General features: G+C 44.0%; 1 protein-coding gene across 1 annotated transcript in view; it reads left to right on the top strand.

Moving 5' to 3' along the window:
- The first annotated feature begins 3,088 nt into the window (after window positions 1–3,088).
- Window positions 3,089–15,510, top strand: part of NRIP3 (nuclear receptor interacting protein 3) — a 29,348-nt gene continuing 16,926 nt past the window's right edge. Inside the window, exon 1 of the mRNA XM_040258417.1 lies at window positions 3,089–3,339. Coding sequence (XP_040114351.1) covers window positions 3,166–3,339 — 174 coding nt within the window. The 5' untranslated portion in view covers window positions 3,089–3,165. The remainder of the gene's footprint in view (window positions 3,340–15,510) is intronic.

The raw sequence follows: 15,510 nt of genomic DNA on the forward strand, positions 1-15,510 counted from the left end.
ACAAACTCCAATTTTATAAGCAATCTTACTGCATCCATTTTATCAATGTAGAAACTGAGGCTTAGAGGTAAGAAGTGACTTGCTCAAAGTCATTTGGTCAAATGGGATAAACTACCAAGGTGTCTGCAGTCTTCAGAAACTCATAGGGTATTTGCAGGGGGTGAGGTTGGTCTTCTACCTTGACCCGGGCTTAACAGCAGTGATGGTGTAAGTCTGGCTGAGGAAGATCTCTGAGACACAAGGTGGCCAATCGTGGTTGTGGCCATAGATCCAACTGCAGAACACAAATCCCACTACAGCAGAGAGCTCTGAATTCACAGAGAGGTTCTCAGCTCCAGCCAAGGCCCTATTTACTTTCCCATAACACTTGATATGGACAAATTCCAATTCAACTGGAGACATTCAGCTCCTGGCTTTTTGGGTAGGAGTGTGAAGGGAATCTAGTGATGAAAGGAGGCCCTTTCTTCTGTCAGGACATCCCCAACAAAAGGCTGCAAGACTGAGCTGAGCTGCCGGCGGATGGGAAGTTGGAATCTGCCTGCCTGGCTTCCTCTCAGAGGAAAGTAGCTGTCCTGGCCAGAGCCCGAGGGGCCCTCATTGTCGGACCTGTCCTGATGGTTTACCGAGCTTGGAGGCACCTGTCCTGGAGAGACAAGGCCAGTCTTTCACTGTTGCCTGGGCGACTCAGGCTTGGTGAAGTGACCAGGCAGGGATCCAGGAAACAGGACAGAAGGGACCAGGGCAGCCACTGTTGTTTACTGCTGGCAGCGTGCCAGGAGGCTGGAAGGTGAGCTGCAATCCCATCGCCCCTCTAGGAGACTGTGTGTTCAATGTTTATGTTGAGGGACAGGGAATCCCTGGGGCCTCCCTGAGGCCAGGTAAGCAGCCTTCTGCTCTTCTGGATTTATTTCCCTGCAGAAGTATGTGAACTCTGAGTCTAGGGCAAGTGCTAATGGCAGGAACTGAAGGAAAGAAGCAGGAGAGATCACTGGGAAGTTCAGCACAGGTTCTGGGGCAGACAGTCTGAGGTTAAAATCCGAGCTCTACCAGTAGCTTTACTTGGATAAGACTTTAACTTTTTGCTGTACTTATACTAGTGTTTATTGGGCACCTTCTGTGAAAGGGATTCAAAGGTAAGCAAAAATGGACTCAATTGCCTTCTTGGAGCTTATAGTTAATGAAGGAGGTAAATATTCACCAAACAACCAATAACATCCCCACCTCAACCACCAAAAAAAAAAATATCTAGGAGAGATGCATAGTTTATAATTATCAAGAGCGTACTCTCTCTGGGAGGTCAGAAAAGGCTTTCCTAAAAAAAAAAAAAAAAAGATAGTGGAATTGGGTCTGTTTACTGCACAAGGTAGGAGGGATCATTCCTGCAGAAGGAACAGGATATTCAAAGGTAAGCCATTTGGCAAGAGAGCATGGCTCCTCCAAGGAACTGCAGGAAAGACAAATCATGAGGCTGAAGTACAGAGTGGATATCCAGGTGGGTGCAGACCAGGCAAGAATGTGTCTTTAAGAGCAATAGGAAACCTCTCACGGTGCTCTAATCAGGGATGTGAGATGACCACTTTGCAGTTTGAAAAGATTGCTCTGGCAGCAGCAAACTATGGATTGGAAAGGAATGAAGGCACATTCAGGGGACCAGTTAGGTCTCAGATATTTGTCTGTAAAATGAGGATAATGACCAGGTGGCGCTAATGGTTAAGAACCCGCTTGCCAATGAAGAAGACAGATGTGGGTTCCATCCTGGGTGGGGAAAATCCCCTGGTGGAGGGCACGACAACCCATTCCAGTATTCTTGCCTGGAGAATCCCATGAACAGAGAAGCCTGGTGTGCTACACTCCATGGAGTTGCAAAAAGTCGAACACTACTGAAGCCACTGAGTACCCCACAACAATACCCTCTCATAAACTGATGCCAGGATTCAATGAGAGACTTAATTTTAAGTATTTATTCTGGTGCCTGGCACATAGTAAAGGCTCAGTAAATGTTACTGTTACTTTTGTTGGTTCTCTCCAGAGAGCAGATCTTTCTGCTTCATGCCTGCTCCCATGAAATGGGGTGGTAGAGGGTAGGGGTGGTGGTTTCTAGCCTGGAAACTCGGTTTGTACTAAATCACAGCGTCGAGGCCAGGGCCCAGGACGCCTGAAGGCTCCATTAGAACGCTTGAAAAGATGAGAGATTCACAAAGAAAACCGGGTTCCAGTTGCTCCCGGGCATGCTGGAGAGACCGGTTAATGACCCTCTGGACCGTAAGCCCGAATGTTGACTGAGAAAAACGTGCTTTTCTGCCCGGTTTTCCGAAGAGCGAGTGCAGGACTCTTGTGCAGTCGCGCGAGGACCCTCGCCACTCCTCAGCCCCAGGCTGACTGGCAGGCATCCACCAGGCCCTGCTTCCCCAGCTCGGATGCGCGAGTACCAGGAGGAGGAGGGTCCCCAGAAGGCTGACTCTGGCCGGCCCTCAGGGGCTGCCCCCTCCCCGGTCACGTGGCTTGGTGGGTGGGGACCGATCTGAAGTTGGAGAAATCCAGAGCTATCCTAACTTCAGAGTGCGCCGCCTGTTCCTCCGGATCCCGGGCTCAGTTTGAGCGCTGGGGCTTCCAGGAGGAGCGCGAAGGTGGGAACTGGTGAAGCCGAGCAGTGGCGCAGACGGCGGGACTCCGGGCATGGCTCAGCTATCGGTGATCCCAGGATCGGCCACTGCGTGGACAGGTGAGCTGTAACCAGGTGGTGGCGCCGGCCGGCGTGGGCGAGGCTGCTCGGAAACTGCCCGCCCCCCCGGCCCACACACACCTCATCTCGGTCCAGGAAATACTGGGCACCTACAACGGGAGGGACCGGTTGGGTAAAGTGGCCGCAGTAGACTTTTGGCTCTCCGAGTCAGTCCCGCTAGCGCCACTCCTCCTCGCCCCCACTGTCCCCGCAGCCCGGCTGACGCGGTGGTGGGCAGCTGCGGGGAACGCCGGGGAGCCGCGCTCAGGCTGGGGGAGCTGTGCCGGCCCCGCCCCCCGCGCGTACACAGACTGCTCCGCGTGACGTCACGCTCGGCTATAAAAACTGAGGCGCGCGGCTCTCGCTGCGCTGGAGGAGCTCGAGGCTGAGGGCTGCAGTGGAGCCGGGAGCGGCGGGGCCGCTGGGCCGCGGGCGCCTCAGCGATGTTTTACTCAGGGTTCCTCACCGAGGGCGGCCGCAAGGAGACAGACATGCGGGAAGCGGCGTCGCTGAGGCAGCAGCGCCGAATGAAGCAGGCCGTGCAGTTCATCCACAAGGACTCGGCCGACCTGCTGCCCTTGGACGGCCTCAAGAAGCTGGGTTCGTCCAAGGACACGGTGAGCCCCCGCGGCCGCACCCGCCTCGGGGACCCCGCGTGCGGCGGTCTGTCACCTTTGCGCTGTAAGGTCTCCTAGGGCCCGCCCTTCGCCGCTTTCACTGAGTCACCGGCCCGGCCCCCTCGGTCTCCAGCGCTGTCCGCTGTCTCTGGTGCTCTGTTGGGGATTCCGCTCCATCCAGCATCCCCCTGCTTCAGTTTCTCTCGGGATTCCAGAGTAGCTCTTCCAGCTCGCCCTCCACCCTCCTCCCTTCTTTCTCCTCTGGAGTAGAAGAAACCCTGCCTTTTTGCCCTCAGCTCCCCTTTCCTTTATTCGTAGTGCCGAGTTTGATTGCCCGGGCCTTGAGCCTCGCGGCCAGGGTAGCTCCCGCTGCCTCCTAGGCTGCTTGGCCAGTCTTGTGACTCCTAGTGGGTGTGAGGAGGAGAGAACGAAGTGGGAAGGGGGCTTTCTGGGCAGTCACCATATCCAGACCGCCTTTGTTGAATCCATTTCCCCTCTGTGCAAAATCTACTTCTCCGTTTGATCATCTACCCTTGACCTTCCAACGGGAGGGGGCGGGGGGAGAAAAAGGGTGACCGTGAAGGTTTCCTGAGCCCTAGACCTCTTTCCATCATTTTCCTCTCCTGCTGCTCCATCCCCAAAGAGTGGATAGAGGGAGAAAGCCAGGCTGCTCCCTCTCATCAACGGCTACTGTGTGGAGCTGGATCTGTGCTGGGGCTCCCACAGTTCTTTCTTTCTTTTACTAGCAAGATTGTTCTTGGCATTAAGAAGGAGAAACTCCAGAACTGGAGGTCTGAGTTCAAAGACCATACTGTCCTCTATCTATAGGGGGGATCCTATAGGGGGATAAAGGTTACTAGTTTAAAGAACTGTGTCTAACTCCCCTCCTTAATTCACTGTAGTGGTGCTGCACCAAATTGACGTTGAGTTTGTGCTTTCATCTGGAATTTTCTTGTAGTTTAACTTGTTTTCTTGAAGTTCATAATCACTTATTCATTTAGGCAATAATTTATGAAGCATTACTTAAATGTCCTTTAAATAAAGTGGATGCTTTCTATAATTTTGCCGGTATTTTTGAGGTTTTGGAATGTTTAATTTGTCAGGGAAGAGAGTATCAGCGTGGACCACTGAAATTGCCATTTCCAGCCACATGTTGGGTATGGAAGGCAGAGCTGCTGAGTCCACTTCTCTTTTTTTAAAATTTTATCAACTCTAATGAGACATAGATATCAAGATCAGGTTTGCCTTCCCCCATTGTGATAGAGTTATTTTTAGCTATTATGTGCAAGAGATGTCTACTCAGTTATCCTGCTATGTTTTTTAAAGGTTGTTTTACTTGAACAAGCCACAGGATAGGTAATCTGATTCATGCTAACTTAGAGTGGCGGATAAGTGAAATGTATTCCTAGAAAAGAGATCACTGTCTTTCTTCCTTCCTTCTATGTTACAGCAGTCAAAATTCATGTAGCAAATCTGGTACAAATCTTCTTACTTTCAGGCCAAAATAATCCTAGTTCTTGGAAGCCTCAGGAGCCAATAAACAGTAATAGGAAAATAAGTCAAGTGTGGAATTTCCCCCCCTTTATGCTGAATTTAAGATGTTTCACATTTGGTTGTCCTTGGGATGTCGAGGAGTTTCCTAGCCCTGAGGAACTGCCTCTCCGTTCTTCTGCCAAGCATTCTTTATACTGCTTCATCCTGTGTAGGAAGAATTCCATCTGCTTTTCTGACTCCAGTCTGTCTCAGTTGAGCCACACAGGAGCTGCTAATATGGAACGGGCAGTAGGCCGGAAGGAAGAAACATCCTCAAAGCAGGTTATTGCCATGGATGTGACACACTGCAATTTACTGTGAGACCCAAACCCATGGTTCACAATTTCTCTCCCCACTGCCCTCCACTGCCAGGGAGCTGATACTCTCTCACTGTTTGCACACCTGGAGTATGCAAGTGATGGCACAGAAGAGTTAGAACCAGTCACAGATGCCAAGGCAGACTGAGATAGGGCTAGGAGAGCTCTGAGTACTGGGGTGAAGTGGCAAGCTTAAGCTTTCTTGGACCTTATGCTGCTGCCTTTGAATAATCTTAGAAATAACCTTAGAAGTACTGTGTCACTTGTCTTTATAGATATAGCTGGTAGTATAGACCAGTGTTGACTCAATGTTCTGTCACGGAAGTGAAATTTGGAGGATACCAAAATTGATTAGACAAGTCTATAGTACAAAACAGGCAGATTCTTTACCACCTGAGCCACTACTGAAGCCCAAAATTGATGATATAAGTCTATAGTACAAACTCAATAGAAATGGGACAAGAAAAGGAAGGGGCGGCACCAGAGGAAGATAGGAGGGAAAGGATGAATTAGTTCTCATTGACTTTGGGGTTTATGCTAGTGAGAAGATTGTATGTTGTTTTCTTCATACTGGTGACCTATATTAGAATTATATTGTTGAGTATTCTGAATTATCTACCTTTTACCATGCTGTTTCTATAATATTCACTATTTGAATCCAGCCTGCCAACTTTTTTTTTTCTATTGGCAAAGAGCATCCATAGACAGGCAAATGTGATCTTTGTCTCTTGGCCCCAGGGAACTGCCTTTGCCCTATTCCTGTTTGTGTGTAGTTGGCTGCTACAAAGTCTACTGTGGAAATTAATCTTATTTCTTATGTCTGGCTCTCTTGTTTGTCCTTTCATCTTGTGCAGTTTGTGTGTACGTGTATTAGATTAAGAACTAAAATCAGAGATATAAGTGAGTAATATTTTATTTCACTTATTATTATTATTCAAGTTGATGAAGCTAGAAAAAATCACTCTTGGAGCTTTGTGTATTCTAATTTGTTTTTTTTTAGCTACCAGATTAATAAATATTCTTCTCATTGAGGCGAAGACTTTTCAACTTTTAAAAATAGTCATGTCATGGTATAATATGCTGTCTTTCCGTTATGATAATAGTACTGACCATCAGGGTATATCCTTATTCAGAAATAAAAAGAGGGTTTTGCTTTTCTCCCTATGATTGCTTCTGCTTATAGCCAAATGCTTTAAGGAAACTCACTAAAATTAAAAGGCTGGGAAAGGAAATAAAGCAAAGCCAACCGACCGTGAAATGACCAGCCCTGTACTCTGAGTATGGGTTTACCTGGTGGCTCAGTGGTAAAAAACCTGTCTGCTAATGCAGGAGATGCAGGTTTGATCCTTGGTTGGGAAGATCCCCTGGAAAAGGAAATTGCAGCCTAATCCAGTATTCTTGCCTGGGAAATCACATGGACAGAGGAGCCTGGTGGGGTGCAGTCCATGGGGTCAAAAAAGAGTCAGACACAACAGCCGCAAGGAATACTCTGAGTATCTGATCTTCCTGGTCAGAATCTCTATCAATGAGGGCAGCCTTGGATGTTACTCTATAGATTAATTTTTCATAATCCCACAAGACATCCATAATGCTGTAGATTTTGATCCAGAGGACTTTGGAGTTTTAGAAGAGGAGCATGAAATAGCAGTATAAATCAGTATCTGGTGCAAACTGAAGATTTCCAGAGCCATGATCAAATCCTAACTATAGTAAACATTATTTGAACACTAGCTGTGTTCAGGACAGAGTGCTAGGAACACAAAGAAGAAAACAGCAAAGTTTACCTATACAAGGAATTTATAGATTTGGGGAAGGATAGGACCAATTGATTTATTTATTCCCCAAATATTTATTGAACACTTTTTACATGTCAGGCATAATCTAGGTATTGAAGATATACTAGTGAACCAAAACGGGTTTCCTGCCCTCACATAACTTGCATTCTTGTGGGCGAGAAGGTAGAAAATAAATCAAGTAAATATATACTATATCAGGTTGTAATCAGTGCTATGGAGAAAATAAACCAGGATTAGGGAATAGAGAGTGTAATGGCCAGGTAGGATGAAGTAGAGCCTTGCTGTTTTATCTAGGGTGATCAAGGAAGGCATCTCTGGTAAGATGACACTATAGGAGATATTGAAGGGAATGAGAGAGCAAAATATCTTGGGGAAAAATGTTGTAGGCAGAAGGAACAGCCAGTGCAAAGGCTCGAACATCATTGTGCTCGATGTGATTGAAGAGTTATAAGAAGGCCATTGTGGCCAGAGCAAAATGGGCAAGAGGAAGTGATAGGAGACAACATCAGAGAGATAGTGGGAGTCCAAAGTACTTAGAGCCTTATAGGTCACTGTACAGATATTTAATCTGATAAGGGAAACTGGTGGAAAACTTTTTGCAAAAGGATGAGATGATGTGACATTTCACAAAGCAGACTATTGTGTGGATTATGCTGTAGGGGGCAAGCATGTAAGCAGGCAGACTGGTTAGGAAGCTGGTTAGTTAGCATTTAGATAGTAATCTAGGTAAAGATGATGGTGCCTCAGAGCAGTGTGCTAGCAATGAAGAGGACAAGAAAAGACCAGATTCTGGGTTCTTTTGAAGACAGAGCTGACAAGTTTAGTTGAGAGTTGGATTTAAGATCTGAAAGAAGGAGTCGTCAAGAATGATACTTATGTTTTTGATCTAGTCATCGGAAGAATAAAGTTTGTCATACACTGAAATGGCTAAGAGGTGCAAGTTAAGGATAGGAAATAAGAATCAGGAATTTGATTCTTGAACAAGTTAAGTTTGGGACGTCTATTAGTTATTCAAGTGTAGATGTTGAATAGATAGTTCCATGAGAAGATGAATAAGGAAGCTTATGCCATGTCAAGAGATTACAGTCAATCAGCACTAGAGAAGTTCAGTGGAAGCAGTGACTACTCTGGCCTGGTGTGGCAATCGTGATGGAGAACAACATCTGATTAGAGTTTTATCATCCCCTGGAGAGTCAACTGACTGTGATATTATATAGAGAGGAGGCTGCTTCCAGAGCATGCGCTATAGAACCTCAGAATAAGAACTTTCTAGGTTATCTGGTTTAATTCCCTGCCCCTGTATAAATCCTTTCCTACAATAATGCAGCCCACCAGGGGTAACTGAGAAACCACCATCTCAGGAATAAGGCTGTTCTCTTGAAAAAGCGTGACTATTGGGTCATAAGGCAAAAGTAAAGAGACAGAACACAGAAGGCCTGGGGCAATGTGACAGACTGCCTTAGGTAGAGTCCCATGTGATTTTGAGCAGCTGTAATCCCAAGGATAATCTGTGTTTCTATGGTGTAGAAAGGGTCATGTGTTGTATATTCAGCTTGTAAATAAAGAGAAAGCACAGAAATTAGTGCCCCTTTAGATTTCCAAGACCAGATAGAGACACGTATATTGGGCTTGAAGTGAGAGTCAGTCAGGAGTCCATGTCTGTCTACAAACTATACATGAGGATGAAAACGGAGTAAGCTGTTTCATACTCTTTTAATAATAAAAAAAAAAAGTGATCAGCTTCAATTTTAAGTTGAACATGAGGGTTTAAAATACATATATACATATACATATAATTTGCGTGCTTACTCTATACCTGACACAACGTTAAATGCTTCATATGGACCATCTCATTTCATCCTCACAAAAGCTCTGCAGGGTACTTACTAACTTGAACCCAGCTTTGTCTGACTCCAAAGCATATATATTTTAAACAATACTCTAAGTCAAGAGTTGGCAAACTTTTCTGTAAAGGACCAGATGTAATTGTTTTTGGCTTTGCAGGCCAGTCTCTGTCTCAGCTACTCAACTGTGCTATTATAATGCAGAAGCAGCCATAGACAGTAAACAAATGGGGTTGATTGTGTTCTAATAAAACTTTATTTACAAAAGTGCACAACAGGCTGATTTGACTCGTGGGCCATATTTGCTGACCTCCTGGTAGGCTGCAGTCCATGGGATCGCTAAGAGTCAGACACGACTGAGCAACTTCACTTTCACATTTCACTTTCATGCACTGGAGAAGGAAATGGCAACCCATTCCAGTGTTCTTGCCTGGAGAGTCCCAGGGACGGGGGAGCCTGGTGGGCTGCCGTCTATGGGGTCGCACAGAGTCGGACACAACTGAAGCGACTTAGCAGCCGCAGCAGCAGCAGCAGCAGCATTTCTAAGTGTTCTGTTGCTAAGCTAGAAATCTTGGGTTTCTCCTTTGAGAGTAAATACTACAAGGAAGGCAGACTTCTGTAATTTCTTCTATTTTCCAGTCTGGTCCATCCTATAAAGTGAAGTCACTCAGTCGTGTCTGACTCTTTGTGACCCCATGGACTGTAGCCTACCAGGCTCATCCGTCCATGGAATTTTCCAGGCAAGAGTATTAGTGGGTTGCCATTTCCTTCTCCAGGGGATCTTCCCGACCCAGGGATCGAACCCAGGTCTCCCGCATTGCAGGCAGACACTTTACCTTCTGAGCCACCAGGGAAGCCCCATCCTATGGACCACAGAAATCTATTAGACTGATTCTGTGTGGATTCAGTGCAGCATAGGTAAATGATTGAGAAGGTGACCTTAGAAGTTCTTGTTTAAATCATGATCCCATGGTATCCTGCAGTAGAGCCTGCTTCCTCTTACCTCACTTTTCTTCCCACTGTACAGGCTGGTTAGAAGAAATATTTAATATTTAACCTCAGCTGTGCTACCTAGAATACAACACTGTCCGTAAGGGTCATTTCCTTCAGAAGCTCCTGGTGGTGATAAAGACCTCACATTTGAGCTTGCCTGCTTAGGATTTAGATGCCTAAATGCTGGTTAAGGTTTAGCAGCCACATTAGTGGGAACAGTAGAGAACCTAGGACTACTTAGGTTAGTCGTTCCCTTGTTGAACTAAAACATAAAGCAGGATCCACATCAGGAAGGTGACTTGAGCTATGTCCAAAAGGCCACCATAGTATCTGCAGCATCTATCTGACTAGTGCTGTTCGTTTTGAAGGATATCTGAAAAGTAGAAGATAGCCCTTGGAAAGCCAATATTTCAATAAACATAAAATAAACCACTTAAGCAACTTTGCAAAGCAGCACTCAAGGAGTGGGAATGCAAGTAGTACAAACTATGTAATGTATGAGTATTGAAGGGATTCTGAAAGAAAGAACTAGATGATGTTGATCAAGAAAGCTTTCTGAAAAAGTGAAGTGTAGAGATTTGTTCATTCAGTATGAATTCTGAAAGTAAGAACTAGATGATGTTGATCAAGAAAGCTTTCTGAAAAAGTGAAGTGTAGAGATTTGTTCATTCAGTATGAATTCTGAAAGAAAGAACTAGATGATGTTGATCAAGAAAGCTTTCTGAAGAAGTGAAGTGTAGAGATTTGTTCATTCAGTATTATATCAAGACCTGGAGATATAGCTGTGATCAACACAATCAAGGCCGTTGCCCTTGTGAAATTAATACTCTAGTGGGGGGAGTGAAATAAGAAACAACTAAATAAGCAAAATAATTCTGAACTTCCAATTACTATAAAAGAAATTGTGGGATATGTTAGTAAGAGGTGGAGTACCTCCTTTGAATAGTATGGTCATGGAAGATGTTTTTGAGGAAGTAATGTTTGAGCTGAGACTTGAATGATGAGAGCAAGCTAACTATTTGAAGTATTAGGGGGAGGACATTTCAAACAGAGGGAATGGCAGGTGCAAAGGCATTAGAATGGAAAAGAGTTTTTGAGTATGTATGTAGAATGTATGAAAAGTTGGCAAGACTACAGAAAAGAACTGTACAAAAAAGCTCCTAATTACCCAGATAACCGCAATGGTGTGGTCACTCACCTGGAGCCAGACATCCTGGAGTGTGAAGTCAAGTGTGCCTTAGGAAGCAGTACTATAAACAAAGCTAGTAGAGGTGATGGAATTCCAGCTGAGTTATTTCAAATCCTAAAAGATAATGCTGTTAAAGTGCTGCACTCGTTATGCCAGCAAATTTGAAAAACTCAACAGTGGCCACAGAACTGGAAAAGGTCAGTTTTCATTCCAATCCCAAAGAAAGACAATGCCAAAGAATGTTCAGATTACCACACAATTGCACTCATTTCACATGCCAGCAAGATTATGCTCAAAATTGTCCAAGATAGGCTTCAGCAGTATGTGAACTGAGGATGTCCAGAAGTACAAGCTGGATTTAGGAAAGGCAGAGGAACCAGAGATCAAATTGCCAACATATACTAGATCATAGAAAAAGCAAGAGAATTTTAAAAAATCTACTCCTGCTTCATCGACTATGTTAAAGCCTTTGACTGTGTGGATCACAACAAACTGTGGAATATTCTTAATAAAATGGGAATACCAGACCACCTTACCTGTCTTTTGAGAAACCTGTATGCAGAACAAGAAACAACAGTTAGAATTGGACATGGAACTACAACCTGGTTCCAAATTGGGAAAGGAGTAAATCAAGGTTGTATATTGTCACCCTGCTTGTTTAATTTATATGCAGAGTACATCATGCGAAATGCCCAGCTAGATGAATCACAAGCTGAAATCAAGATTGCCAGGAGAAGTATCAGCAACCTCAGATATGCAGATGATACCACTCTAATGGCAGAAAGTTAAGAGGAACTAAAGAGCCTCTTGATAAAGGGGAAAGAAGAGAGTGAAGAAGTTGGCTTAAAACAGCACTCAGAAAACGAAGATCATGGTATCCGGTCCTATCACTTCACGGAAAGTAGATAGGGGAAGTGTGAAAACTGCCAGATTTCAGGGAAAATATAGAAACTGTCAGATTTCATTTTCATGGGCTCCAAAATCAATGCTGATGGTGACTGCAGCCGTGAAATTAAAAGTCGCTTGCTCCTTGGAAGAATAGCTATGACAAACCTAGACAGTGTATGAAAAAGCAGAGACATCACTTTGCCAACAAAGGTCTGTCCAGTCAAGCTATCGTTTTTCCAGTAGTCGTGTATGGATGTGAAAGTTGGACCATAAGAAGGCTGAGCACCGAAGAATTGATGCTTTTGAACTGTAGTACTGGAGAAGACTTTTGAGAGTCCCTTGGACAGCCAGGAAATGAAACCAGTCAATCCTAAAGGAAATCAGTCCTGAATATTCACTGGAAGGACTGATGCTGAAGCTGAAGCTCCAGTACTTTGGCCACCTGATGTGAAGAGCCAAATCATTGGAAAAGACCCTGATGCTGGGAAAGATTGAGGGCAAGAGGAGAAGGGAGCAACAGAGGACGAGATGTTGGATGGCATCACTGACTCAGTGGACATGAGTTTGAGCAAACTGTCGGAGACAGTGAAGGACAGGGAAGCCTGGCATGCTGCAGTTCATGGGGTTGCAAAGAGTTGGACATGACTTAGTGACTGAACAACAATAATGGTATGTATGTGGAGGTTGGAGAGATAAACAAGGACCTGATGGTGCTGAGCCCGATAGACCATGGTAAGAAGTTTGAATTTTGTCTGAAGAACAAAGGAAAGTCATTGAAGGGCTTTAAGTAAGGGAATGTATTATCTCACATATTTTTAAAAGCTTGCTCTGGTTGCTGTGTAGAGAATGATTTGCAGAAGAGTGAAGCAAGAGGTGGAAGACAAGCCAAGGGGCTGTTGTAGCACAGATAAGAGATGACAGTGGCTTGGATTAGATTGGAGGTAGTAAAGATGGGGAGAAGTAGATCGATACCAAATAAATTTCGGAGGAAGCAGCAACAGTACAGATCATCCTCAACCTACAATGAGGTTACATCCTTATAAACACATCATAAGATGAAAATATTGTTAAGTCAAAAATTCACCTAATATGCCTAGCCTATTGGATATCATATTTTAGCCTAGCCTACCTTAAACGTGCTCAGAACACATTACCCTGCAATTGGGCAAAATCATCTAACACAAAGCCTGTTTTATAATAAAGTGTCAGATATCTCATGTAATTTATTGACTATCACACAGAAAGTGAAAAAAGAGAATGGTTGTATGGGTCCCAAAGAGTTTTAAGTGTATCAGTTGTTTGCCCTTATGATCATGAGGCTAACTGGGAACTTCAGCTTGCTGCCTCTGCCCAGAGTGTTGTGCTGTGTAGCACTAGCCCGGGAAAAGATCAGGATTCAAAGTATGGTTTTTACTGAATGTGTATTACTTTGGCACCATCACAAAGTTGAAAAATAAGAAGTTGAACCATTGTAAGTTGGGGACCAACTCGGGATATACTTGGGATGGAAAGTTAGGAAGTTTGATTCTCTTCTGAGAATCAAAAGAATCAAAATGGGTGGGTGGGTAATGGTGCCATTTTACCAAGTTAGTGGAAAGGAAGTAATCCAGAACATTAAAATGGAACAAGACTTTGAGGCTCACACCTCTTTCATTACTGATGAAGAATGTGAGACTGATAAAAAAAAAAAGTAATACTTAGATTAGTGATTTACTCAAGGTTGTATGTGACAAGTGGTCATTTTGCTGAAATAGAAAGCCTTCATGGAGGAAATAAAGGTAAGATTGGGAAGCAGGATGAGTTAGTGGAAGGTCTTAAATGCTAAATTGCGTATTTTGTGTTTAATACAGCTGGTAAAAGAACCACTGCAGGAGAAGGAGACCATGATATAATGTTTTAGGAGATTATTTGAACTTAGCTATAACAGCAGAAATGGGGAGGAATCTGTGAGGTGTTAAAACAGCAGAATTTCACTCACCAAGATGAAGATGATGGGAGAAAGCACAAGTTTTGTTGGAAAGATCAGTGCGACAAGTTAAGTTTGAAAGTGCCTGTGAGGTGTCTAAGTGGAGAAGTTCAAAGAGATAGTTGGTTCTATGGATCTGAAACTCAGAAGCGAGGGCTGGGCATGAGACAGAGTCATCATCATAAAGGCAGTTATTTACACAATGAAAGTAGGTAAGATTGCCCTTAAAGGTTTTGTCAAGTGAGAAGGGGACCCAAGGAGAGCAATGTGGAACACTAACATTTAGGAAATGAGCAGAGGCAAAGGAACCAATAAGTGATATAGATGTAGAATAGACAGAAAAGTGGTTTTAGAAGCCAGTGGAGGAGAGTTTCAAGAAAAACAGAATGTTGTTTATTAAAGCATTGTTTCTAATGGCAAATATATAGAAACAATCTACATGTCCATTAGTAGCTATGTAAATTGAGGTGTGTTTGTACCGCAGACTCATATGTTTACAGATGATGTCCTGTTTTAAAATGCAGAGGGTAGGGCATATGTGAAAAAAAAATAGGTGCTAAGGTTTTTGGATAATCTGACATTACATCTGCATTGGACTGCAAGGACATCAAACCAGTCAATCCTAAAGGAAATCAGTCCTGAATGTTCATTGGAAGGACTGATGCTGAAGCTAAAGCTTCAATACTTTGGCCACCTGATGCGAAGAATGACTCATTAGAGAAAACCCTGATGTTGGGAAAGATTGAAGGCAGGAGGAGAAGGGGATGACAGAGGATAAGATGGTTGGATGGTGTCACCGACTCGATGGACATGAGTTTGAGTAAGCTCTGGGAGTTGGTGATGGACAGGGAAGTCTGGCATGCTGCAGCCCATGGGGTCGCAAAGAGTTGCACACAACTGAGTGACTGGAGTGAACTGAACTGAAGTTATGTTATTGGGGTGTGTGTGGGGGTATCAGCATGCATACACATGTGTGGATATGCACACATGTACATGCACTTTAGTTTTTGCACAATTTGGTAGACAGAGTTAGTTGGCTAAATTATCACCCATTTTCAGCCCTTTTCTACCTATCTGACTCCTCTATGGAGAAGCTAAATTCATCTACATTCCATTGCCATTAGAAGTGGCCATGTGAATTCTGACCAAGAAGATATAGGTAGAAAACTGCTGAGGGAACTTCTGGGAAAGCTTTTGCTTTCCTGATAAAAAGGATAGATGACAGAGAGTCCCCTCTTCCTTCCTCATTCCTTGGATGTGGATGTAATGCCTGGAGCTGGGGCACCCATTATAAGACCATGAGGGAATATCCATGAAAATTACAGAAACAATAGCCCTGAAATTGTTAATCAGCTGAATTAATGCCAGCAGCTACCTACCTCCATCTTCTTGTTATATGAGAAAAAAAATATACCTCCATTCAAGCCCCATAAAGTTGGTTTTTCTTGTGGCTGTATGCTTTCTTAATGTATAGGGTATATTTTTTAAATTTACATTTATCAAAAAAATACATGTATATAATTTAAAACTTTAAAAAAAATTTTGAGCTGTTCCTTAATTCTCTTATTCCTCTCCATCATGTCCCCTCTCCTTCTATGCTAATATTGTAATAAGTTCAGTTCAGGTCAGGTCAGTTGCTCAGTTG

This window comes from Oryx dammah, unplaced genomic scaffold (genome assembly GCF_014754425.2).
Source record: "Oryx dammah isolate SB20612 unplaced genomic scaffold, SCBI_Odam_1.1 HiC_scaffold_17, whole genome shotgun sequence".
In the NCBI taxonomy this organism is placed as follows: domain Eukaryota; kingdom Metazoa; phylum Chordata; class Mammalia; order Artiodactyla; family Bovidae; genus Oryx; species Oryx dammah.